The 27,172-nt window shown below is 43.7% G+C and overlaps 1 protein-coding gene across 1 annotated transcript in view; it reads left to right on the forward strand.

Moving 5' to 3' along the window:
* The first annotated feature begins 15,263 nt into the window (after positions 1-15,263).
* The window catches only part of OGFRL1 (opioid growth factor receptor like 1), a 92,748-nt gene continuing 80,839 nt past the window's right edge, over positions 15,264-27,172 (forward strand). The window contains exon 1 of the mRNA XM_061990078.1: positions 15,264-15,625. Within this exon, the coding sequence (XP_061846062.1) occupies positions 15,395-15,625 (231 nt within the window). The 5' untranslated portion in view covers positions 15,264-15,394. The remainder of the gene's footprint in view (positions 15,626-27,172) is intronic.

Genomic DNA, 27,172 nt, shown 5'->3' on the forward strand with positions numbered 1-27,172 from the left:
AGTACAGATATGATCTCGAGGCTGTCGGAAGGAACAGCAAATGGTTGCTGTGGTTAATCCACCTTTGCTCTTCTGGGGAATACAGCATCATAGATTGCTGGCACTTAACAAAGAGCATCGTCCTATATAGGTTCTTCTGTCGCTCACCACCAGAATAGCTGGGCACCTTCCAACAGAGCATTAAGCAGTGTGACTGCCATCTGGTCTGTATGATTTGTTCTGTCTCACCCCACTCCTTGGTAGCATGCTCTATATTCCTTCCCTACAAAAAAGTATGTGGCTTTCAAAAACATGCATGTGATGTTCTGCCTTAACAGCTCACGTAGCACTGGCAGTGAGGAGCTGTGCCTTGCAGAAGGGTTGATGATGTTTGGTAAGTGTTCAGATGATGGCAGTTAGGCAAAGCACAGGTAGCAGCGGGCAGAGCTACGTGCTTCTCTCCCAGCTGGCTGACCCAGTCAGTGCTCCTCAGAAACACATGCCATTTCCTCCCCTAACCTGGACAGCAGGTTGACATCCTCTAGGTCTCCTTTCTCATAAGAAGCAGGGATGAGAGCAAATGCTGAGGGATGAGCTAGACCTAACTATAGAAGCTGGAGATATGAGGATGAAACAGTTGGTTTCCTCTTTCTGTCCCCTCTTTCAGCCATGTTTTTCAGCAAGAATAGGATGAGACTTTGTTGCTGGTGATTTAAGAAGCTGCTGGTATTGCACAGGGAGGGCTACCTAATGCTTACATGTCCCGTGACCTGTGTGAATATTGAAAAAGTACCTTTTATAAGGGCTTTAACAGCTTTTCTAAATGTGGTTGAAAGATTGAACTTAGGGAAGATGCCAACAGCAGGATGGGAAGTTGTGTGCTGCTGCCACGCACCGCTACTGGAAATGACCCTGTAATCTAAATGGCTGTGACCTGGATATCAAAGAGGAAAATTTGGGGTCTGTTGCCAAGAAACTGAATGTTCTTGGCACATAGTAATGCAGTAACAGGGTTTTAATTATCTAATTAAAGTGTGGCATCCCATTATTTTACATCGTTTAGAAAGCCAGTTGTGGATGTTATTGTGCTTCTTACTACTCAGTAGAAAGGGTCCCTGACCCGAGCAGGTAGCCACGATGGGCGTACGTGTCAAAGCCAAGATGTTAACAAGCGCAGCAGAGCACTGATCAATGACTTTTCTCATGTATTGTTAGTTCTTTGCAGGTTTTCCTTTGTAATCTTTGCCAGCAAAAATTGTTCTGTAGGACTTCGGTGTTTGGAAATTTGGGGGTGGGGGGATTGTTCAGTATTTTACTTTGTCCTGCATCCTCTGTGTCTCCGGGATGGTTTTCATTGACTTTGAAATCTATCTTGGCAAAGTTTAATGCGACTCACTGTTTTGCTTGTTTCTTTTCTGGACTGCTTTTCCTTTGATATGCTCTGATAAATATTTGCTGTGGGACAGATTTCAATCTTGGTTACGTCAGTTTAAATGAAAAGCACGGTCACTGAAGTCTGTGATTACACCAAAGGAAGTATAAATCGGGCATGGGCTGACCTGTCTGAAGCCGGTAGCTCTGCAAGTATTGAAACAGCTAACTAACGAACTAACGAGGGATCCTGCTGTGGGGAATCACTATGTGAGACAGGACTCTGCTCTGGCAGTGACAAGGTGAAGATGGTGCCCAGGGAGATAGTTAAATGTGAAGGCTTGGGAAAAAAAGTCAAATACTTCACATAAAAGAACCTTAAGGTCACACAGACAGGGTGAGCAAAGAGTTGTTATAGATGTGTATGACAAAGTAGGCATGTATTCCAAAGGAGGGGATCTCATTCTTCGTTCCACTGCGCTGGGGGCACACAGATACCCTGCACTATTTGTAAATGAGCTTTGCCAGACTTGGTCATGTGTTGCCTTTAAAATTCTCCGCGGTTGGAGCGAGACTCGTTTTCTGGCGGTTCCTCCCCGAGTCCTTTTCCGCTGAGGACGTGATGGTTTGTGCTGCAGTCTGCGTGGGCTTTAGCCCTCCAGCCCTGCACTTTTGACCCTTTCCTGCTAGGGCTTTGCTACAACTTAAGCTATGTAAATGAATGGTAGCATGCAGCTTATTAAATACTCAGCTGCTTCCAGACTTAATGGCTCTGCCGGGTGCTGCCTGCTTAGGGGCATAGCAGGCTGCGTGCTTAGCAACCCAGGCTGCCGGCGGTGCGGCAGCCCCGTGCACCGTTTTCCCTTCTGCCTCCCCTCTGAACAGAGCGGGTGTTTCCAGCTTTGTCTGAGCTCCGGTGTAGCTACTCCCTGCTATCTACAGCCTGTGCTAACAACTGTCTTATAACAGCACCACAAGGGCTGATGATACGAGAGACAAAACCCAGGCTGTCAGAGGTGCTGGACTAATTTCTGCAAGTACTAATGCCTGTAAAACAAATATACTAGACCCTATTGTTTTAGCCCTTGCCTTTTCTTAGCAATTTCCAAATGTCCCTTCATAAGCACTTCTAGAGTAACTCACAAACTGCTTCTCCTTTGGGCTGGAAAGCACACGATTCCCTTTGGGCGAGGGCATAGGTACTCTCATCCTCTGTATGTGGAATTAATTTGCTTCATGGAAGAAGGATGCAGCCAGTATTTCTCTCCTTTCCTGTGTTACAGAACATACTTTGTGGTGCTGTTGGTTGGTTAATTTTTTTGTTTCTTTCATTGGTTTTGTTTTTTAAAAGCTGAAAAAGGTTATTGTGGTTTTACTCTGGCGTTTTTACCTATCTTTTGTCTCACCTCAGGTAACCCTTCTGAGATCCTTGGGAGCAAGTGCAGCCCAGCTAAGCTCCTAAGAAGATAATCCCTCAGAAATGATGATATTAGGGAAAATGACTGGAACATGAAACCCATCACATTTTCAAGTATTTTAAGCCAGTAAGAATAACAATTGTTACTTTGACTTACTTCCTAAACAAACAGGCCACAAGTCCTTCTCTCTGTTATTTCTGCATTAAGCAAATAACTTCTGTTGAAGTGTGACTTATTTCTGCCATGGACAGAATGAAACAGGATGCTATCTGAGAGAAAACACCTCAACCATTTAAAATATAACTCTCCTTTAACACATTTAAGGAAATCAAGGGTCTGCATTATCATGGCAGATACTCTGGTGGCTTCTGTGCTGCCACTGGGCTGTGCTCAAAGTCTCTGTGGGACAAGGGCTTCTGCTAGAAAACAGACCTGGAATTTTGGATCCAAAGATACACAGAGTATACTTTCCTGGAGGAATACCTCCAGAAGCCCTGCGTGTAATGGTAGTATTTCTATAACAGTTCAAGCCTTCCGAGCAGTGTACAGAAACTGTGAACTGATCTGCGCGGCTCTTCAGTGAAGTGTATTATATTTGAACTGGTTTATCACTGGTGAGCATACAGAGAGATTAAACAACTACTCTAGAGCTACCAAATGCATCTGAGGCAGGGCCAAGATTAGAATATTGATTTCTGGCCTCCACGGGCCAGGCTCAGTTCACTACATTGTGTTGTTTTTAGAGATAACATTTAGACAAATAGATCTTGACATATCAAAAGCTCGGTAGCCTCTCAGTAAATTGAGCGAGGCTTTAGCTGTCCAATTCCTGTGGTTTGTGCGTGCCTCACACTTGGTCCCAGTAATCTCAGCAGCTATTGTATATTTACAGTGAAACCCACTTGTAAGCCTGAAGCATATTCAACCTTTTTTTTTCTCTTAGAGTAGAAATAAAGCTAATTATGATACATTTTCTTCTTGTCAGATTGAGACCTGCAAATTGGTTACCTCAAAGAAATTCTGCTTCAATCCTCTTTTAAAGATAACATATCAGTAGAGATTCTCAGTCCCAACCAACAGTAGCTTGCACTCTGGTTACTTGTTTGAGTAGAAAGTCAGAAAAATGGGAAAAAGCCAACAGAACCAAGGTTCCAATCCAAGTGCTTTTAATGAAATCACCTGAGGATACTCAGTTTCTGATATACCAATGCCAAAGAAAAGGCAAGCATGTACTTGACAGCTGAAATAAATTCTCCCCAGAGAATAATTCAAGTGTACTTGTGTTAGAAAACTTGTCTCTCAGTACCTACAGTGGTGTAAGACTATTGCCATTGCTACAACCCAGGAAGCCTCCAAACTACCTGAGCTTGCTGAAGTGTAGACCAGAACTTTTTCTCGGCATTTCTGAACTCCAGCTGTCTCATCTGCAGCTAACAAAGGGCCCTGTGTACTCTTAATGGAGCCTACTTGAAGCTTGGCAGTCCTACAAAAGCCGTATGAGCATTTTGAACACATCAAGTTATCTAACAGCCTTCTCCACCCTGCTTTGTTACTCGATGCAGTAGCACGATGTCATTTGTCAGAACGCCAACACTGGAGACATGCTGAATATGTGAATACCAAGGAAGTGGTTTCCTTAGCAATAACAGGCATGTGAAAGTCAAAACTTCCTTTCCTCCTCATGTGACCTTTTTCAAAGCAATTCAACCTGGGGACAATAGGAGTGAATTCCAAGCACCACAGCGTTCCTGCTCCTCTGGGCAAGGAGCTGCCAAATGGCCAACTTCTCTTACCTTTTTAGTAAGGTAGAATTGTATTTCTCTTCAGGTGTTCTCCAGTAGCCATTTGGGGTGTTTATGTACACAGCATAGTGTTTCCTGAAAGCAAAATTGGAAACAATGCCATGAAAACAAATCTGTAGAAGACAAGGAATTTTCTTGCTGTTGTGGACCAAAACTTTTGTTATGTGTAAAGCCCAAAGTCCTTTCTGTCAAGAGGAAATAAGGACATGAAAAGTCTTGCCAGCTTGTTTTGATAGCAGGACCCCCCTAATGACATTTTGCCCATTTCATACAAGGTGAAAAATCACCACTCCTGATGAAAACTTGTGAGACAAAAAGAGAGAAAAGGAGATGATTAAGGAAGGCAAACAAGAGGAAGATGACATTCCTCTCTCCCATCCTGCACACAAGTGCAGTATCAGTCCTCCGTTGCTATTCCTATCCTGAATATTTGGTACAGCCTTTCCTCATCCCTAGGGAGACAGCAGTGATAGCCACAAGTACTTACACAAAGCTGCCTGTCCAAGAATCCTGAAGTATGTTCTAAAAGCAGCTACTAAATTTAAACCTGAGCTTCCTATGGAGTTAGGGAACTGTCCTTCCTGTTTTTCCAGCTGGTGAGGTGATACAGCAGGTAGTCAAAAGGGCACAGAAAATTCCCCTCAGAGCTCAAAGTGGTTATTCAGCACTTTCTATATTGCAAGGTGTTGTGAGAGACAGGCTTGGATTTCAGAAGCCTGAGGAAAGCTCTGCTGTTGCAGTTCCCCTTAGCTTCGGTGTTTATGGGCCACTCGTACACAGCCCCTTGCTGGCTGCCTTGCTGCCCACCCATGGGGTCTGGTAATTAACACAGAAGGGATTCTCCAGTTCTCGGGAACCACTGATTGTCATTTTGCTTTTAGTCACACATGCTGTGGTTTGCTTGGGTTTTTTTTTCTCCCAGTTTCAGCATTTAAACTCTAGAGCACCATAAGTTTTCAGGAATGAACTACGCAGTGTGGATAGCTGAGTTCAGAGACAGTCCCAGCAGGCAGGAGAAGAAGTTTGACAGGAGATGGTTCCTTTGCAGCTTTCTGTGGATCTGGGGAAGGGATGTGGCATGGATTCAGAGCCTTAATGTCTGGAAGAAAACAGGCAAGCCATCTGTTTCCACAGGTGCTGACGCATTGGTGCTTTGTGCCAGTTACACCAAGGCAAAACTTACTGTCTAGCCAAGCATGCACATCTAACAGAGTGTGTAAGTACCTGTGGTGAGTTGTTGTATGAAATCCCAGTCTGCTCTTGGCAAAAAGCCATACCAAACACAATCACATTTAATGCCAGGAGCCATGCAATCGCTCTGCAGTATTCCTGTGGTTTCTGAAGGTGGATTTTCATGTGGATGCTCAAGGAAGGATGCAGATGGGCTGTTCTCAGCAGAGGAAGGCTTGTTATTTGGCAGCAGCCTCTGCCACCAATTCGGTGGGGGACATGGTCTAGTGATGAGCTTGGCTGTGTTAGCTTAGTGATCAGACTTGATCTTAGAGGTCTTTTCCAACCGAAACTATTCTGTGATTGTATGAAAACAGACACAACTGCTGTGAACCATTGCAATGAGTCTTTCCAGACATGAGATATCTGCCCCACACAGGACATGAGGAGCTGGAGACCCAGCTGGGTCACAGCTGCAGTGGCACCCCTGCAGTGTGGTGCCACACAGAGGTGGGCATTCTGCCATCAGGAGGCTTAGCAAGTGATGCCATAAACCCAAAGTAGCACATCGCACAGGGTGTGTGAAGTCAGGTACAGGCTTGGAACAGCAGCGGAGCTGAAACCAAAGACAACCAAGTGCCCCTAGACAATGCCTTGGTGTAAGAGAGAAGGGCTCAGAAAAAGGCCCCTGCCTTTTTTACTGATGTGGCAGAAAAGGATCAGAAAAAGGTGTAGCAGCAGCCCAGAAAATGCTCTCCAGCATATCCAGAAAGACAGCAATGGGCTGCCCGCAGTTCCCCTCAAACAGGAACTGTGCAGGCTGGCACAAAGTCGAGCTCACCAGTACTCTGGCATCGCAGTGATAACTGATAACCTACTGCAGTACCAAACAATGCTGATTTTGTTATATGCCAGTGTGTGAATGGGGAATTTAGGATTTATTCTACCTATCTTCATGTTTCTTCCTCATGTGCAGCTCTTTCCAATTCCTCTGTAAGATGTGAGGCCTGTGGAAGGCCGGGGGCAAGGGCTCTGTGAGACTGGAAAGGCGCTGGGAGATGCTGAGATAGAGGTGCACAAGGTGAGACTCTGTTGGGGATGGGGTTCCTGGGGAACATGGGAGAGCACAGGGCTTGGGGAGGGTGCTCTCCTCCCAACAAGGGCAGGGCAGAGAGTAGATCATGAGGTGAAAAAGCAGCTTTGGCCAATACTTCAGGTCCCTCAGACAGCGCCAGCCCACCACCATGCATGTGTCTCAATCTCAGCACGTGCAGCATCCAAATGAATTTCAAAGGTCTGCAGCAGGCTGGCTTTGAGGACCAGCTCCCAGGGTGGAAGCAGCACTGTGCACCAGAGACTCATGGATGAAGCACATACTGGGGTAAAAACACACCAAAAACGCAGCAAAAAATTTTGAAAGACAAGAGTGGAGTGTGCCAGGGTCTTGCAGTGAGGAGCAGAGATGGAGATGGCCAGGGGGACTGCCACCAAGCTGCCTAAGCCTGGTTACAGAGTTAACTGATGAGGCTCAGGGAGTCATTTGCCTATCAAGGACTATTTTGAACATAGAAGCTCTTGTGCATTATAATTACCCAACACAGAGCAACCTGTGAGATGTGTCACATACTGTGGGACTAGACACTATTTCAAATGATCCCCCAGAAGTGTCATAGGATGACACTCTCAGCTACCTGTTACTAATTAATGGGGGTTTTTTAATTCTGTTTTTCTTTGTTCTCATTAAGACAGGCTTGATTTCTCTTTATGTACCATTTAGCTTGATGAATCTGTTTGAAACACTACTTGACAAATGTTTAAGCAAAGATTCTTTCTGTGTTCCTTTTGGAGAAAATCTGGCTAAATGCCTTCATAGGACAGATAATACAATCAGGATGTCAGCTCCTGCGTAGCACAGGGTTGGGGTTTTTTTTTCCTTTAGTTCTTACATGTTTCAGTTTTACAATTGCTCCCACGGGTCATAATAAACCAAGATATAGAGAAAATATATTCGGCATATTTTGAAAAATAACAGTCTGTATCCTTTACAGGAAACGTGGGTTGAGGCATGCTATACAAACTTTTGTCATGTCCTTTAATCTCACTGAGCAGGGACGTAGTTCAGCCATGCTGGTTTCTTCAGAGCATGTGCTGATAGGATTTAATTAAGAAAAGAGATTTCAGATTTCTGTGACTGCTAGAAAATGTCCAACAGCAAAGTCACTTTGACAGAGCTGCTTTTCAACATATTATCCTTCTGCTGAAAGATCCCCCAATGAATCCAATATTTGTCTCAAACACTGAGGAGAGTAATGACCTGCTAGAAGCCACAGTGCCTGGCAGTCAGAACTTGTCATTGCTAAGTTACTGCCACAGCAGCTCATTCCCAACATTGCTGAATAAACACGGGTATTAAATCATTCAGCTGATGGGAAAGATGCAGATTCCGCTCAAATCTATGTACTATGGCATTTCTGGACTTCACTTTTTTAATAGCATGTTTTAACAAAACTGGCTTCTAGGAGATGGGATTGTGAGCTAAGGCAGTGCTGTGTGCCGTAGTACAGAAATTTTCCAGCTATTCCAGCATTACAGTGCTTGCTGTCAGTTCAGTGCACTTTTGAAACCCGCTATGAAATGACTATGAAGGTAATGAGAACCAAGCAGATTGGTCTGAATCTGGAAGAGCTGTTCCAGGTGAAACCCCCAGTGAAAGGAAACGTTCAGTGACTGAGAAAGAGGGCAGGATGCAGAAACAAGAGTGACATGAAAAGATAACAGCAAGTTGCAGAGACAAGGGTGTGATGTGGAGGCAAGGGTGGGATGTGAAGATGAGGATGGGATGCGACAGTGAGGGTGAGATAAGGACCTGAGCAGACATGCAGCTCAGGTGAACGAGGTCTTTCACCAAACGCCAGTTGCATTCATCCTCTCAGCACTAACACACAATTCTGCCTCTTCACAGTGCGTCTGAAAACCATCACATACCTACCACGTTGACTAAATTAAAAAACATCTCTGCAGGAAGGCAACAGTGTGTGCTCCACAACTTTCCTGAAGATTAACCTGAAAAGATGCAGTTGCCCATAAAGCTTCTTTTCTGTTGTGGACAACTGAAGGACGCACAGAAATTCACAGTTGTGCTACTGCAACTGCAGAGATCTGAATAGCAGTCTCACTAGCAGTTCCACGGGTGTAGTGGGAGGATATGGATCTGCTGTCTTTGGTTTCACTGCTTGGTGCTTATCACTGAATCAGGCAGACTTGTTCCCGTTTCTGGTTCATTCTTGCAGACAGTGTTTGGGAAGAGCACTTGCCTCTCCAGCACCATTTTAAATCGACAGATCTCCAAAAACTTTACAAAATGAAAACAAATTGAAGGAATGAGGCAGATTTGGGGTGGTTGGCAGGGGCAGGTGGGTAGGGAAGCTCGGTGGATCAATGGATAATCCTTAAGGGGAGCAAAAGAGGTGTCATGTGAAAACACAGTAGGGCAGGTCCTGGAGTGACACTGAAGCTCCCTGAATTCTCTGTGGCCTCCACTACCAGTGAAATTCACTGAGCAGAGCTGTTCTTGTGCTGGCCCACCTTCATAGAATAAGTAACTGCTGCAAGCAAACACACACACAGTGCTTCAAGTGGCCGTGGTTTCTATGGAGAGCCTAAATGTTCAACCCTGATGTGCCAATGTCATACAGGTATCACTATGATGCTTTGGGGTATTTTTCCTCCAATTTCGAAGGAAAAATACTTGTAAAAGCTATGTGAAAAGAAAGACATAAAATCAAGCACTCACGTGTTATGAAATGTAAGAATTACAGTTACGCTCTTTAATTCAACTCTTTTTTTGTCCTTGCATGATACAATTTTCATCACACTCCATTCAGCTAAACTTGTAAGAAAAATGCTACTGCTTACTTTTACTGGTAATTTACTATAGAAAATAATACACTGTGCATGAATGACATGCACAGTGATTTAATATTATCAAAGTAGTAAGGTGATAAAATATTGTGCTGTTACTCATTCACTCCTCATACCGTACGTACTGTACAAATGTTTTAGTGAACAGAATGGAAAACCTGGATCTTGAAAATATCTTTTGTCAAGCCAAAAAAAATAAAAGGGGGGATTTTTAGTCAATGAGAAAAGTTATCTGAGAAAAAAAAATAAATCAAAGGATACAGACTAGTTGCTTTTGTTTCTTGTACTAGATATTCAGCTAGAGAAGAGAAGCTTCATGAAACTCCTGTGGTAAGTGTGAAATGAGCAGCTTGATTGCAAACCACAATTGTTGGTTTGTGCTCTTTTATGGCACATCCCTGACATACACAGGTCCTTAAAAGCTCATGCACAGTGTGTCTGTTAACACTGCACACAGCCACCATCACAAGACCATCAAAAAATGAGGAAATCCCAGTTCTTGTGATATAGTTTTTCACGTTCTCTTTTGTTTCTATATCTGCCCCTACTCCAAACTTTTAATTTAATGGGAAATGATACATTTACTACATTCAGGTCTATAACTGGTAGAAGGTATAAAGAGCTACAGACATTAAGTGTTCTCTTAAAATATTAGAAACATAACTTGTTTAAAATTTCAATAAATGTGGAAGATCTTGTCCCAGGATAACTGCTGTTATCTGTGTCTTCAAAGATGTTTATTAGAAATGTTTCTTGTTATTGCCTAATTGCTTGCCCCTGAATATTAGATTTTGTTTTGCTTTTTCCTAATATCAAGTGGTACTAACTAGATTGTCCCCTTGCCTTTAGCAAGTCACCTTGAGGAGAAAATTCTTCTGATATCAGAATGGTAAAACTGAGCTCTTCATTTTTCAAACAATGATTCAAAGTCATGTTGCCCTTATTTCTGGCTTTCAGTACTAAAGATTTTCCTCATGCCTGGCTTCACTTTGACTTCATGGCTAAGGTTTCAGCTAATGATGCTATGAGAAAATAGCAGAACACAATTCAAAACAACTGCTGGAAAAATCTCTACCCTCTTCCAAATCTGCCATGTTAGGACCAAAGAGGAGCTCTAATACCTGCAGTGACACAGCTTCCGCATCTTTTGAGAGTTGGATATGTTTTCATTTTGGGGGTGGGGTGATTATTATTTTTCAACCACAGCACTTCTCTAGAATCAGCTGTTGCACTGCCCTGTGAAGCTCAACAGAGATAGGAAGCATATGCTGTCATGGTGAGTACACCTTATTAAGTAATTTTGTTAGGGAACTCAAGCCTTTTTTTGTTACTATATACTTTGCTGTACAAAGTTAAACTATGGTATTAATAACTATGGAGAGAGAAGAAGGTAACTGGCAATACTGAGGATAATACTGAGCCATCTCTTTCAGGCACTAAATCAAACCACGCCAGTCAAGAAGAATAGCTTATTGTAGTTGAGATCTGAAGTTTAAAAGTCATTTTGGATTAAATTGTAAAATAGTATTTTCCTAACTGGGTTAATTTTACTTTGAAGTCCAGAGCAGCAAAAAAAGCAAGACAATATTCCAGTTACTCTTACCATCTTTTTGAAGGTCAAACACTACATACCACCCCCTAACTAACTCACCACATGCTTGGAAGAAGTACCAAATTAGACATCTACTGACGGCCTCTTTACCAGGGAGGCCACTTTAAAAGGTTATCTGCTGTGCTTTTGAAGAACGCCATCACTGTATTTGAGCGCTGAAGACAACAGTGGAGAGAAAAGATGTAACCTCTCTTGCCCAAATGTTATATGTTCATATTACATCTCCTGAAGTTGAGAAACCACCTGTACAATGATGAAGAAAATGAGTTTTGGAATTCTGCATTTTTCTGAATTACCGTTTCAATTAATCAAAATGAAGTGGCAGAACTGCCCAATCTTAGTATTATTCATTAAACAGGTTCATTTTGGTTGTATCTATGAGTCAACCCCTGTCAGATCCTCTTGTGCCAGACATAAAAGCGAGAGCTGTTCTGAAAGTTGGACTGTGCAGAAAATAATTTAGTGCCACTGAAATGTGTCACTTGGAGGAGTGCCTAACTTCGTAACTTTTTAGCATAAACATTTTTGGAGTAAAAAAATGGTGTAATATTATTTTCACCCAAAAGCTCAGACTATATAGGCCATGGTACTCAGACACAGAACATCAGCCAGAACATGTTGCTACCTTGTGACTGGAAGGAGCCAGAGAAAAGGCAGAGACAAGCAGTCAGAGCTGCATGGGAAGGGTGGAAAATGCTGCCTGAAAGAAACACAACACATCTTTCTTTCTGGTAGAAAACAGACTAGAATAAAGCTAGAAGTACTGAATAAATATTAGAGAAGATATCTTCATCTGGGAGGAAGCAGAACTTTATCAGTGCCACTCTCAACTGTCCCCTTGACTTGGTTTTCTGCTGGAAATAATCTGTGAGCACATGAGTATTTGCCCAAAAGGAATTTGAGACACAATTCTTGATTTTGGATCAAAAAGGCAAGAAGATATCACTGGTTTTGCCCTTAATGTTGCAGTAAAATAACTGCACTTTTTCTTCCTTCCAGCCTCTCATACAGCAGTTCCGATGCAAACTGGATGCCATGTAAGCTAGGTACTTCTTCTTTCCAAATGTCTTGTTTAATCTCCTCCCTCCCTTCTGTTCAGTTTCTCTCATGGTACAATAAATCCCAGGTTTTGTCCACCAGTCTGTGTGTCTACACTAGGTCCACGACCTTGTTCATAGTTTTGATGACCTGTAGGGAGAATATATCAACACTTCTTCATCTCACTACAGCAGCGAAAGTGAGTAAAACTCTTGTTTTGTCTTTGAGCAACAGATTTGATGAGGAAGTTATCTTGGTAATTAAAAAAAGCCCAAAGTCCCCAAGGACTTTGAATGGCTTCTCTGTTAATCACTAAAAAGACACCATTAACCTACAGTGTTTGTGAGACAAAGTGATTTTTTTTCTAAATCAGCATTTCATTTGGCAGAGTCTGATAGCTTTCCTTCAGAAACATTACAGTAACAAACTGTCTGGGAAAGGTTAGTAAACAGAACCTCACACATCTTAAATATATGATTGAACTTTATATGTTTAGCAAGCTACTTTAAATGTAAAACAGTAATGTTCAGCTCTTCAAAGGCTGACATGATTTGGCTAACCCAGCCTTCTGATTGATCTGTCTGGGTGTTAAAGCCTGCTGAGAGCACACCACTGATGGAGTTACTAGACATCACCAGAGCAGTAGTGCCCATCTCTTCTTTTAGCCCATGCTAAAAGTGAGATCCAATGCTAAACTAAATCTTTTCCCCTGTGAAAGCAGCTTAGGAAATATTTTTCTCACATTTGAAACAGTTTATGAGCAGGATCATGGCCAATTACCACAATTCAATCAGTGGCAGCTCATAAAGTCATTGCAAATCACTTGTGTACCTGCTGTGAGCTACAGATGTCTTATTTTACCCACACCTGGGAAAGCTGGACATGGCTTTTGCAGGAAGGATTTGTGGATCTGGGTGAATCCAAAATGTTTGTTATGCTCTGCTGCTGACATTCATCTGAATCCTTAGATAATTATTTACAAATAGCTAAATGGTGGGTGTCAGGAGGTTGGGACATCCCTTTTGTTGTTGGCATCTAGCAACAGGACAAGGGGTAACGGGATGAAGCTGGAATACAAAAGGTTCCATTTAAACATAAGGAAAAACTAATTCACTGTTGAGGTGAGGGAGCCTTGGCACAGGCTGCCCAGAGGGGTTGTGGAGGCTCCTTCCTTGGGGGTCTTCAAGACCTGCCTGGACACGTCCCTGTGCGACCTGATCTAGGTTGACCTGCTTCTGCAGGGAGGTTGGACGAGATGATCTCTAAAGGTCCTTTCCAACCCCTACCATTCTATGATTCTATGATTCCATGTATAAATACTAGATGTCATTGTTCCTTCAGCATTTCTTACATCTTGTCCAATTTGAGCTGTGGGTTGTTGAGGGAAGAACTATCCTTGGTTAAGAGTTGTACCACAGTGGCATGGCCGAGTTCTGTTCATGGACTTGTGCCTGGAGGCAACAGAAATACAAACCTTACAGACAATAATAATGCCTGAACTTCTGGGCTAAAACCCCCATACACCAAAAAGGTACCAAGTCAGATCAGTAGGTCAGATCTTATTTGAGAAACAGAAGTACAGCAAAAAAAAAACCCACAAACCCCTAGGCTAAGGCTATGTTTTATGCTACACAGGAGAGGATGCTGGCACCAATGTACTTATCCACTGATACTCATCTCTCAAGAGAAAAGGCCCAGAAAGAAGGACCTCCGTACCACATACTGCAGAAAAATACAAGTTCAGACAAGCCTGGTTTTGTTAACTGTAGTATCGATGACTCTCCCACACCACAAAATGAAGCACATGGTGTACGAGCTCACATTTAGCCTCTGTTATTTTTATGTCTGTGGCATAGTACTCCTGCTAGAGCAATCCTCATCAAAAGGCAAGAGTCACAGATGTTCTTTCCAGGCAGGAGGAAGCCCGTAAAACAAAACAGAAAAGTTGCCTGAACTCTGAGGACTGGGAATAGTATGACAGAAGTTCAAGCAGCAAGCAACAAGGTTATGTATTTTCAGGCTAAACAGTAAACATCTAGGTTTGGGGTGTGTAACTGTGACTTACTGGGTAGGACTCTGTAAAGGTCACCAAATGAACATAACATGGCAAAGGCAACCCCAAGGTGGTGGCTGTCATTTCTGAGCTGCTTCTTAGTTCTTTGGCTCAGTCCCCGGGTGTACGGGGAACTTTATTTTCCTCAGGCTCCCAAACTGACGGAAGGGCTACTCAGAGGAGGCTTTTCTCCGTGGCTGAGCCGATCGGAGGCAAGGCTGCTCGGTTCACGAGGCTGCTCTGGTCTCTACTGACTCCCGTCTCTAGACGCCAGCCCAGATGTCACTGCTTTTTTCGGAAACCCTTTCTCCCTTCTGCCTTTCCCACCTCGCCCACAAGCGCAGGCGCGGTGGCAGGCGGGGCAGGGCTGTAGAGCCGACGTGCAATGGGGGCCGCCAGGCCCTGCGGGAGCGCCTGCCCACCCCTCGGCCGTGCCGCTAAGGGGCCGCGGGCCCGGCAGGGCCGCGCCGAGCTGCTGCCCCCGCCTGCTCCGGCCGCCGGAGCTCTCTGAACGGCCGCGCAGCGGGCGTGGGGCGCGGCAGGGCGCTGAGCCCGCGGGCAGCGCCGGGCCCAGGCGGGGGCAGCTGTGACACTAAAGCCGCGGGCAGTACCGGCCGGCGGCCGCCTGGGCTGTGCGGCGGGGAGCCGAGGAGGCGGGCCTGCTCGGCGCTGCCCGCCCCATTGGCTCGCCCTGGGGGACTCTCCGAGCTCCCCGGCGCCTCATTGGCCGGGGCTGCCCCTTTCCCCCTGAGCTAATTGGCGGAGCGGCACGGGATCCCCTCCGGCGGGGGGGCGGTGCTCGGGCGCCAGGCGGGGGCGGCCGGTCCGTCACCTGCGGCCCCGCTCGCTCCGGCCCCAGCCCCGGCTCCGGTCCCAGCCCCGGCCTCGCCGCGGCGGGAGGGCGGCGCCGCGGGGCCCGCAGTCGTCGGGAGGGAACGGCCGGGGAGAGCCGGAGAAACAAAGAACATGGCGAGGGGAGGAGGAGCCTGCGCCTCCTCCCCCGCCGGGAAGGGCGCTCCGGGGGCGGACAATGCCCGGCGCGGCCCGCCCCGGCCGCAGCGGCGCCTGGGGAGGGCTCGCCTCCCCCCGCCCCCTTTCCCCGCCCCTGTGGCAGCGCCCGGCGGGGGGCTGGGCCCGGCCCCCGCCCCGCGGGACGGGCTGGAGGCGGCGGCCGGAGCGGGCCCGCTGCCTGCCGCAAGTTTCGCCCGGAGTGGCAAAGTTGGGCGCGGTGCGGTGTGGTGGCCCGGCGGAATCCGGCCAGGTAAGGAGCGTGAGCGGCGGCCAGCGGGCCCGGGGCCCGACCCCACCTGTGGTCAAGGGAGCGCGGGCGGGTGGGCTGTCCGTCCGGGGCACCTGCGGAAGCGGGGCCGCGCTGCCCGCTCCGGCTGCCGCTGCCAGCCGTCTGCCGTGGGCGCGGCGGGCGCCGGCCGGGGCCGCAGGTGCGGCGGGACGGGACGGAGCTCCTGCAGCCGCTGTCCTGACCCGGGGAGCCGGCAGCGGGTCAGGTAGTCCTCGGCTCTGGGAACTTTTTAGAAACTTTGAGCGTTGCCCACCCTGGCCTCTGTATGAGAGAACCGCTGCCGGGAGCACCTGGCGCGAAACCTAGCGAGGACTGTCCTCCGGCTGCCCGTTGTCTCCTGACATAGCCGTCCTAAAGCTACGTGGAGTTACAGACCCATCTGTGGAGAGGTGCCGAGACCGCTGCCCTTGCCGAAGAAAAGCTCTCCGTTCTTCTTGTGTCTGCACGGAGTGCGGCTCCCCGCTGGTTTTTCTCAACTCTCAAATTATTCTATAGCTGAGCTCTTGAATAAATATTGCTCATGTTAAAATGATTATAGTAGTGTTTTGAGGTCTCTGTCGGGATTTTGATCCTTTCACTTTGTCCTGCGATGGAAACTTCTTCTAAATTACCGGTTTGAGCATCCAGTTTGAGAGGTGATTTAAAGAGATCTGTACCGAGTGTTGAGCTTTTCAGTGTCAGTTGTAAGACGTCTTGAGCTATTTACCTGGACTTCGGATTTCCAGAAATATTTAGAAGTGAAAAGATATATAGTTGGGCTGACAAAAATCGTGATTAATATGTTCCTAATGAATTCTCTTACAGTCCCCCTCTTCCCTCCTCCAGATTTACATCCGGGCAGCTTAATTGCATATCAAAAGCTTCTCATTCTCATGCAGTAAATTATTAGACTTTGAAACTGTTCTTGCTACTTTACTTTTTTTTTTCATCTTTCAGTCACAGACTGAACAGCTGAAATGAAATTTGGAGAAAGAGAGAACAGTGTCTCCATGTACAAGGGTAGTTACAAGTAATAAGGACAGCATAATGACAGGAAAGCTAGGAGTGTAAATAGCCATTATTTTCTATCAAAGGTTAATTAGTTATCATCTTTGTATATGTAACCATAAGATGGGTATAACTTTAAGGTGAAAGTGGCAGCTTTGGAAAGTACTGTTATACATGGCCCTCACTTAAGAAGAATATCTCTTTAAAATGTGTTGACATTTAATTGACCTTTGAAAGTTCATTCTGTTAATCATACTCAAAGCTCTAAAGCTATGGTTGACTGATCTGGTGTTCCTACATTCAGCCGTGCTCAGCATATAAATTCTGCAGCATAATTGCTACTTATTGAGCAAGAGTTTCTTTTCTTCTCCGAAAATGAGAAAGTTTTGCTTCGCCTCCGGCTGGGTGCTACGGGTAGAGTTGTGAATCCAAATGCCTTCCTGCCATCAGTTGTTGTGGCGGGTGTGGCCTCCAGCCAGGCAAGAAATTTCTTTGCTGAAACTGTGTTTTTCTCCTTCCTGAGGCCTCACATAGGGCAAGGTAACCTTGAAGGTTACTTCTGCCTTTACTGCGAGTCAAAACACAATGGTTTACTTTTTTTCTTTTAAGCTCTTCTAAACTCTTTGGATGGAGAGGGCTGAGTTTAAATAGGTTGATTGCAAAAGATAATGACCCTCCCACCCCCCCCAAAAAACCCCCAACCCTTCCTTGGCTCTTAAAGTCAAACCTAATACACCTGTGTTAAATGTGTACTAGCTGCTTTATAGCTTTTGTCCATAGCTTTGTTATAACCAAAACTCATATAGATGCTAAGAATGGAAGTGTTATATGTGAGGTTGCTATCGAAAGATGTGGATGAAGATTAGTTTGTACTGTGTTCACTTTCTGAAGGATAGGTTTCACAGTGAGGTTAATATCGCCAGGAATATGTTTTGTGTATTGAGACTTCTTGTGTCACATGTTGAATTTCTGTTTCATGTGAGAAGTGAGGGAAACATTAAACAGAGCATCTGTGATTCCTGATAGAGCATTAGGTCTTTGCTGTTACCATTGAAAGATAATGAATAGCTCTTACTCTGAATTTAAGTCTGCTTGTAAAGCTGGAGCCCTAGCAGTGCTGCTGTATGTTTCTAAGGTATTTTCTCAATGGTGCTGTTGTAGCTAGAATCCCTTTCCCTAACTGCTGAAGTCAGATATGGTGTTCAAGCTGTATTTGCAGCAGAGTAACTTCCTTGCTGCTTTGTGGGGTTAGGAGCTGTTAAACCCTGGCACAGGGAGGGTCACCTGAGGTAGCATTTTCATCAGAGCCCTGTCCAACAACGTGCAAGTGCTTTGAATACTAAAAAGAGATCCCGTGGTTTGAGTTTTGTTTATTTTAGTACTGAATCTTTAGAAGCCTGAGTGAAGATAAATATGCCAACAGCATGTCTGTACTTTCTGTACAGTTGACAGAAGGAGGAGGTAAAAAATTCAAGGTAGCTTAAGGGCTGGAGCATGCAGATGCCTGACCTGCAGTTGCTCTGATGCCCAGTAGCCCTGTTCTGGCACCAGCTATGTCTACATGACCTGTAGGGAAAGGCTATGCAAAGTGTTTTCTGACCACCTTGGAGGACAACGATCAGAGTGCTCCACCTTACTGCCAGGACACATAGAGAAAGAGATCTGCTGTGCAGGTCAGCTTTCATAGAGCCTTAGGTCTTGGGTCTATCTGGGTGAAGGTGTCAATCCATTCATATTTACAGTTACAAACACTGTACTGGAATGAGATGCCTGAGCAGGGTACTCTTTTCTGAAGGCTCTTTAGGTCATCTTGCTGGTTTGGAGGAGTAATTTGAACTGGTTGCTCTCCTGGGTGGCAGAAGCTGCTGGGCTGAGCGTCTCCTGTTGAAATCACCGAACAAAGCGTGGATGGTATCACAACAAGGGTACAGGCATAGGCATTCAACTGTGCTGATGAAAGCAAAGTTTCAGGTTGTGGCCTGAGGCAGACCTAAGGGGAACTTAAACCTACCATGAATGCTTCCTGACCTAGTGTTTGTATTGTACAAAAACGTTTCTGGTGCAGCTGGTCCATTCCCAAACTCCTGACTGGATCATTGGAATAAAGGACACATCTGGAAATTACACTTGGAGACGCATAATTCTGGATTTTGGTGGTTGAGGTGTGACAGGGTAAGGTGTGAGGATTTGAGTACTGTGTGGAGGTTTGGACATGCGGTACTGGTTCAATGTTATGATGCAACAAGTGATGTTATGAAGTCTTTAGTGGGTACACTTACCTACTGGCAGAAGGTTTTGTGTTTAAAGGGTAGTAGCAGCAAAGAATGGGTGTTTAAAGTTTTATTCATATGTAAAACTCTTCGGAGGCACCTAAACCCCTGAGGATTGAGAAGGAAAGTCTTAGGAAGGCGATGGTGTTTTTTGTAACTTCATTCCTAGATTACTCTCTGAAGTCATTCACTGAAGATTATGGCATTGCATGGAAGGAGGGTAAAATTGGGCCATAAATTAAGAGAAACAGCAAAGCTCATTCTCAGCTTTGTTAAACCAATTGTCTGTGTATATAACCCTTTGCACCAAGAACTTGTACTGCGTGAATGTACCTCCTATAATCACAGAACCTACGACAAGTATGCTTTGCGAAGACTTCCCCCTTCTCTTTATAGAAAAGAAGTTAAACATTATTCTCTGAGACTGTTTTTGCCTGTAACGCTTCATATTGAATAAAACAGGGTGGTAGCATGGTTTTCATCAAAGTTAGTCCAGCAGATGCCTTTCCTTTGTAACCATTTGAAATTTAAAAGAAGCAAGAGTTGGAGTGCAAATATAGATGGGTTTAGTTGCATTTTAGTGTACTCGCTGGTCAAGGTGAGCCCAAGCTACCCTAATGTGACATGTTTGACATAATCCAAAGGGGATTAGTCATTAATACATTTGAAAAATGTATTAATACATTAATACATTTGAAAAATAAAGTCTGGTCTTGTTTCAGTGTTTTTCTTCAATGATACATGTTCAAAATTAAAGCTTTTTTGAAAAGTTGGCTATAAACTTTCTGTGGGTCTAAGCAATTGAGAGCTGTTCTAGGCTCTGTTAAGATATATTCTAATAGCTAATTTTTAGCTATATGAAAGCCGTATTTATCCACTGGGCATCTTCTTTGCTGATAAACATCAGAAAAGTTTTTTGGATAGAAAGCCATTTCATAGATGTCCTTTTCTGTATTCCTTTTCTGTAACTTCTGGGCAGTTGTTTCTGATGATCAGGAGTGAAATGCAGTTACACCATTTGTTTGCAGAAGGCCATGGCTTAGTACACTTAGAGTACTTCTTTGTGATTTATACTGGAAAGTTTGGACTGAAAGTGGGGAAGGAGAGTAATTTTAAGTTTCCAGTGCCTGAAGCTAATAGTAGGGTTTCTTCTGTCTTTGTGTCCTCTTCCTACCTGCCCCCCCATCTTTGGTCCCTGTGGACAGTCTAATGCTTTCTCCTCTCTTAGTAGGACTGAATTGTTTATCTTTTTCACTTGGTTGATGTTTTTTTCCATTCGCATATCAGTCTCTTCTAGCTTATGCTTCTGGAAAGCTGAGAGGAAAGAGCTTTTTATGCTATTGAAAATGCAGGTTAAGAGAAATTTGAAAGTGTAACATTAACAGGATTCAGGTTTGTGGCCCTGTCAGTATGGTATCAGCATTTTATTCGATAGGTTGGAGTATTTAATGACAAACTGTGGGAACATGCAAGTATTTAACTACCGTGAGGCAGACATTCAGCCTCACTCTGTGCCCTCATGCTGTAAGCCTCGTTGTAGCTGAGAAAAGGGGAGCCTGTTGGAAATAATTGAAGAACAGGACTTGAGTAGGTGTATTGCCTCGGTCTGTATGTGTGCAAAGGTTAATGCATTCGCTGCACATGAACTCTAGTTTTGTTCTTTAAATGTTGCTGTTCCATTTTAGTTGCATAGTGCTATGAATAAACAAGCATTTTCTAAATTACGTTAGCACGTGATGTTACCAAAGTTCCTTTCTGCACACCTTTAGTGCACGTGCTGCTTAACATAGTGCCCAGAAGTTTTCTCGTATCTAGCACTAATTTCTGGTAACGTTCAGGTGCCTTTGGGACAAAAGTAATCAATGTGTGCCACAAGCTCATAGGTAAATTAGTGTAAGCGGAAGCTTTTCAGGCTCTTCCGCAGTGTCTGAGGCTTGTGGAGTTCATTATGGAGCACATGAAGTAAAACCAGCCTGATGGTCAGAGGCTGGATTTGTCTTGATCTACTGGAGATGAAGGACAAACATTACAACTGTGCTAATTATTCTGAGAGTCTCTATGTTCCAGTTACGCTTTTGAGCTCTATACAAGGGAAGGAGCAATGGGAAGATAAAATGGCCTTCCATATATCTGCAAGGGAGTCGAGTGCTGTGTCGTGGCTGTGGGCAAGCAGAACAGATTCCTGCAATAACTACCTGACCCAGAAATCATCAATTTGAGTGTGAACTTGTAGCATGTGAGGTGTGGGTCACTGGAGTGATGCAAGGGTCAGAGTTCAAGTACCAGCTTTTTGTCAGGAGTACAGCAGGGTACAAAACACATTCCTCAGGCATGTGAGTTCTGAGCAAATGAAATATAAGAAAAAACTATTTCACTGTGAGGGTGAGGGAGCCCTGGCACAGGCTGCCCAGAGGGGTTGTGGAGTCTCCTTCCTTAGAGGTCTTCCAAGACCCACCTGGACATGTTCCTATGTGACCTGATCTAGGTGAACCTGCTTCTTCAGGGGGGCTGGACTAGATGATCTCTAAAGATCCCTTCCAACCCCTACCATTCATTCTATGATTCTATGAAATTACATATCTTAAATAAAGGAAATAAGAAATGTGAGTTGGGAGACAATTTGCTAAATATAGGATGAAAGCATCGTAGAAATTCTTGGGAGATGTTGGTGCACAGTTCTGATTAGAAGATGGTTCTGGTGAGCCCAAACGTATGCTTGCTCTTGTGTGCAGGGATCTTGGCAATCAACCACCTGCTGCCTCTGGTGTTTCTCGTGGACCAGAGGCTTGTTCTCACTGCAGCTGCATTCTGCCTTCCCATTGAGTGTGGACAGAGAGGCTGAATAAGTTGCATGCCACAGATAGTTTGTTCACCCTATTCAATCAAAGTAAATGTTCTTTGCTAAGCTTGGGATCTAGTATGATATGCTCTCTGGAATAATGCTTCTCCCAAATAACCTCGAGAAGGAGTTCTTGCCATTGGGGGATATTTTCTTGTTCAATATACACTCTTTATTCTTGTTTTGACCCAGTACATGATCTTTGTATTTATCTGAAATAGAAAACCACTGACTTAGGCATTGTGTGCTGGGAACTGCCCCAGTGATGCATACTCAGGCACGGCTTCAGGCCAGTTACCTGCTCTGTTCCACGGTGGAGTGCAACCAGCAAGGCTCTCAGCTGTGCCAACAAGTCCCAAAATGCTCTCAGCCCCCCGGGTGCCATCCACTTCTGCCAGCAGATACAGAAGGACAATTGAGCCTATTGCACCTTTCTTTCCAGCTAGTACTTGTGAGCTTCAGTGATGCCCTCATGACACTGAAATGTAGAGTAGTAAACAGCACCATACTGCTCACTGATTCTGTAGTAGGGCAGAAATAGTGCCAGTATCCCCTCCTCAGCCTTCCCTTGTTGCAGGAGCTGGTTGAATGACAGAGATGTGTTTATCAAATGCATCCCTGTTTCACGTGATCACAGAAAAAAATAGTTCAGATACCTTGAAAAGGAGATCTGGAGTGCAAATCAATAAAAATATTTTTTTGAGTTTCTACATTTCCATTAATAAGCTCTACTCTACTGCATTTATTTTGCTTTTGTCATGTCCTTGTGAGATTTCAGAGTTGTCGTGTGTGTTCTTGTGCTTCTAAACGAAAGTTTACTTTAGTTCCCCTTATTGTGTTACTCTTACTGCTCTTCTCTTTTTCATCTCTATTTCCTTATTTTTCTCCTAATAATCCTGTTCTGTGTTGTGTTATCTGTTCATCTGCAAGGGGATCCTCTCTTTTTCTCTGGAATGACTGCTGAACTTTAAAGGCTTAACTAGGAGGACTCTGGGGATTTTGCTTTTCTGAAGTGAGGCTCAATCGCAGATTTATGTTTGATTTTGATTGTGTAATCTGTATGTGTCTTAAGATAGTAAATAAAAGAGGTTATTATGCCTATATCTGGTGAGAAGCTGACTACTTCAGTATAGATTCTGAATACTTACGCTGCCTTAGTAAGTTAACCTTTACCTCCTCTAATTGAGACAGCTGCGTTCAGGAGTAATATATCACTTTAAACACATTCTAAGTTCTAAATGACTACACCAGAAAAGGACATGGTTTTAATAATGGTTGTTAAAAGCTATCTGACTTCTTATAGACAGTCCTAATAATCAGAACTATGCGATATGAACTGCTGAACTTCTGGAATGACAGTAACTTCTGTTCCCGTGTGTGATACAGATTCCTGGAAATCTGAGGAGCAGTCTCCCTGGAGGTGTGGGGATCTCACATGAAGGGGACTGAAGTAGGATCAGTTGGTATCCCAGAGTAAGTTCTTTTTTATTTTTTTTCTCCAGATATATTTCTACTGAGGTGCACCATAGCATTCATTCACCTAGATGGATTAAAAACCGATTGAAATCCCCAATGATTAGACACTGAGGAGAGACTCTTGGTGAGGCTCAAAAATTATACTACACGTTGTTCATATTTTTACCAATAGTTTTGACATCTCGTTCCCAAATGTTTGGATGTTCTGTATCTCATTTGGTGCATAATTTCAGCTGTTTGTCTGCAACTGCTTGCTCAGCTCAGGGGGAGCCTGCTTCCTCAGGCATTTGAGAGCAAGTTCAAAATGCAGTCAGGAGAATCGGATTCATCGGCAACAGTTGGAGATACTCATGCTGTATCATAACAGCTGTGAACTTGAGTTCATATAAGTAATTTGTGCTTAATCTTCCTCTGCTGTCAGTGACAGGAAGAGAAGGAAGAATTTCTTCCCATATTTAATGACGATCTTAAGGTTTTTGACAAGCAGATTTGAAAATGTGTGCTACAAAGTGAGTTAGGAAACAATTGGCAAAAGTGAAGCTTTTTCCAAGTTCTGTGCAGCTTTGAATTTGCATTTTTATCTGTTGTTATTCCAGTGTTACTCTAGTATGATTAAAAACTAATTTGCCTGTCTGAGCTTGCATGTCACCTTATCTCAACTGATGGAAAATGTAGAGGATACATTTTTGAATCCTAGCAGAACTTGGAAAATTTTGGTTTAGTTGCTTTTTATGTTTGTTTGTGGTTTCATTTTGTTTTGTTTTTCTCAATCACCAGTGATCTATTCATCTGGCTTGAAAATTTCAGGAGAGTGTGAGGAAAAACAGCTGATTTTTTTTTTTAATTTTTTTTTTAACTGGATGGTGCCTAAGTACTGCCAGTTTGCCCCTTTCTCCTGTGCCATGAACTCTGCATTTCAGGAAGACATTGAAAAGTTAGACTGTTGTTCCTTTTTTCTTACCTGTATTAGTTCAAACCCTATCAAGATCAGCATGTATCAAGCCTTGTTGATTGATACTCAAATCTTGGACACTATCACCTCTACAAGAATACTGTGCAAACTAAAAAAGCAGAGCAGTAAAGATAACAGTACAGTGTCTTGCCTAACAGTCCATACTGTGTGATAAAATGCCTCACGGTTTTAGATTGACCTTGCCTTGACTTTCATACAGATATAATCTCTTTGATGTCTTTTAAAAGCAGAAAAGCCATACATGAGTGGAATTGCACATTGTTGCTGACATAATGACCTTCATCTAATTAATTCAAAGTAGTAGGACTTTACAGTCTCCATGTTTTTCCCTCTTTAAGCTATAGATACTAGGCCAGTACATTTACAAATAAAAGGCTAATCTCTGTTTTAAGACTAGGTATAATTAAGCTGAAGTATTTTTATTCTGTAATCAGTCATTTACATCTAAGGATTTTTTTTCTTGCCTTGTCTTGCAAGGTGACTGGTCATGTTTTTCTTAGCTGGCTTGTGATAAACAGGATGGACTTGTCAGAAGAGCAACAGAGGAACTAATTTTTTTTACCTTTTCTCAAAAGTATTGTTAGAGGAAATACATGTTCTTACCCTCCTGTCTTTCAGCAGACCTCGTGCAGGGATGTCAGTTCCTCCCGTTGTGAGCACCTTACTGGGAGTTTGATAGCTTGTCACGGTAGCTCTGCTAAGGAGACTGCAAATGGATCCCGTGGCTTTGGCATGGTACATAGATGCCAAGCCCGAGGAATTCCTGGAATGTAGAGTTGTGCAGCACTGATAAAGTTTGCTTTGTTTCCTTAGTGACTTGACCCATTGAGAAAATGTGGTTCCCTAGGAAGCTTTAATAGCTCAAAGTTAGTGTTGAATAAAGGGAAAGGCCCCAACATAATTCTGCTTGTTTTCACCTGCTGCCTGAAAGATTAATTTTCTTAACCTTAGTATAGAAAATTGAACCCTGACTTTTGGAAGTGATTTGTAGAGATCCTTCACACTTATCAGTTTGAGTAAATATGCCGCAGGCTTCTGCGTTCCAGCTACAGTCTTTTCATAAGCTGCTTGGTTTACAGTGTGGTAATTTCATTTGGGGGCAAGAAAGTTTCAAGGAAAAACACCTTCTAATTAGAGTGATATAATCACTCTGCTTGCCTGCTGCGGTTTCATATGACTTCAGAAAAATAGTTGAGTGATTAATCTTTAATTTTCCCCATCATTAACTTAATAAGGAAACAGGAGATAGAATGAAAAACAAACAGCAGAACTGTACAATTGAGGCGTTATTGTGCCAAATCTTTTTGGCATTTTCATTTGGTGAGAAATGCCATTCTGCCAAGTACTTGAAGTGTAGCAGCAACTGTAGCTCAGATAATTTGTAGAAATCTAACAGGTTTAAACTTCATTGAAGCCTTTACAAAGCTTGCTACACAACCTTTCTTGCTCTTCCCCACAGTCTCCTGCAATCTGGGTGGGTTTTTTTTTTTCCCTATGGTTTTATTTGGAAGCAAATGTTGAGTAAACTAACTTTTAATATCACATAATTCCCTTGAATCCACTTTTTGGGGGAGAAAGGGGAAGGAAGCCATCCCAGACCCTGTAGTGAAATACCCTTAGAAAGGATTTGGTTCTATTTTTGTGCCGGTTGCTATCTTTAGGCATTGTGTTGATAAGCAAACTTAGTAGTTGTGGAGTAGTACACTTTTTGTAATCATTGTGACAGGATTGCTCTAGTCTTTTGGAGAAGAAACCAAATGCAACAGTGGAAGCAAGTTGCTCTTTTCATTCATCTTTATTTTAATTTTTACTGAATGTAAAATAGGTAACATAACTCCAGAAGTGTAGTGCATAAACAGAAAATACGCATGGCTGTTGGCAAATGTGCATCTGGAAGTTGTACTTCATTTCATTTGTAAATACTTACAAAGACAGTCCCATGTACATCTAGGGGTAGCAACACAGCAACAGAAATTGTGAGGATCTTGACTAACCTGCTCCGAGGCCTCTGCATGTTAATAATATAAACAGCTGAGGAATGTGTGTTGCTGTTGACAGTGAGCGACTGTAAACATCCTCGACTGGAAGCTGTGAAGCAGCAGATGGGGCTTTCAGTCGGATGTTTGCAGCTGCCAACTGCCACAGACGTCAAGAAATGTTTGACACCTAAAGCACAGTTGTCCCTTTAAAACTTCTAGTCTATTTGGTTTACACAGACATGGGAATTTAGGCCAAACTTTTCTACGTACTGCTTAATCTTTCTTGTGATGTCTGTGTCTAAATATCTATAAGTCATCCAATCTCTGGTAGGAAAAAGAGCAAAAATGAAATCAATGGAGTTTTCAGTTCAAAATACAACCCCATTTCAAGTTTTCAGAGGTGAGTTGCTGTGCAGCTTACCTGGCTGTAGAAGTTGCTTGGCCTCATTTCCAGACATGGCTACAAAGTTTTTACAAGATTATTTTGTGCGTTTAGCATCTCTGCGATGGGTCATTTAGAATTAGAAATCCTGAGCCATATAGGAAGCAATCACAGGAGTTCTGGAGACTAGAAATGCACCAATTAGAGCAACCATGGAAAAAAAAAAGTATTAAAAAAATATTTTTCCCTGGAAGAGGCCCGACTCTGCAAAATGATGGCTAAGTCAGGGAGGTTTCATGTGACCGGGTTCACCTCTGACGCATCCCGGCATCTCAGCTGTTTGAGGTTCAGTGATCCTCCCCCTTCTTCCTCCCCTTTCATTCTCCTTCCCTCTTCCCTTTCAAAAAAAAAAAAAAAGGAAATACTGAAAGCTGATTCATCCTTTTCTAGAAGTCAGTTGAGACAATTTCAAGAATCCAGTCCTAACAACTAGTTTTATGTGTGGGTGGACCTTTGTGCTTAAATATGACCCCAAGACATAGAGAACGGTTTGTGTGATTGGGACAATATTTAGCAATGATTGCTGTGATACCAGAAAAAAA

This window comes from Colius striatus, chromosome 2 (assembly GCF_028858725.1).
Source record: "Colius striatus isolate bColStr4 chromosome 2, bColStr4.1.hap1, whole genome shotgun sequence".
Classification (NCBI taxonomy): domain Eukaryota; kingdom Metazoa; phylum Chordata; class Aves; order Coliiformes; family Coliidae; genus Colius; species Colius striatus.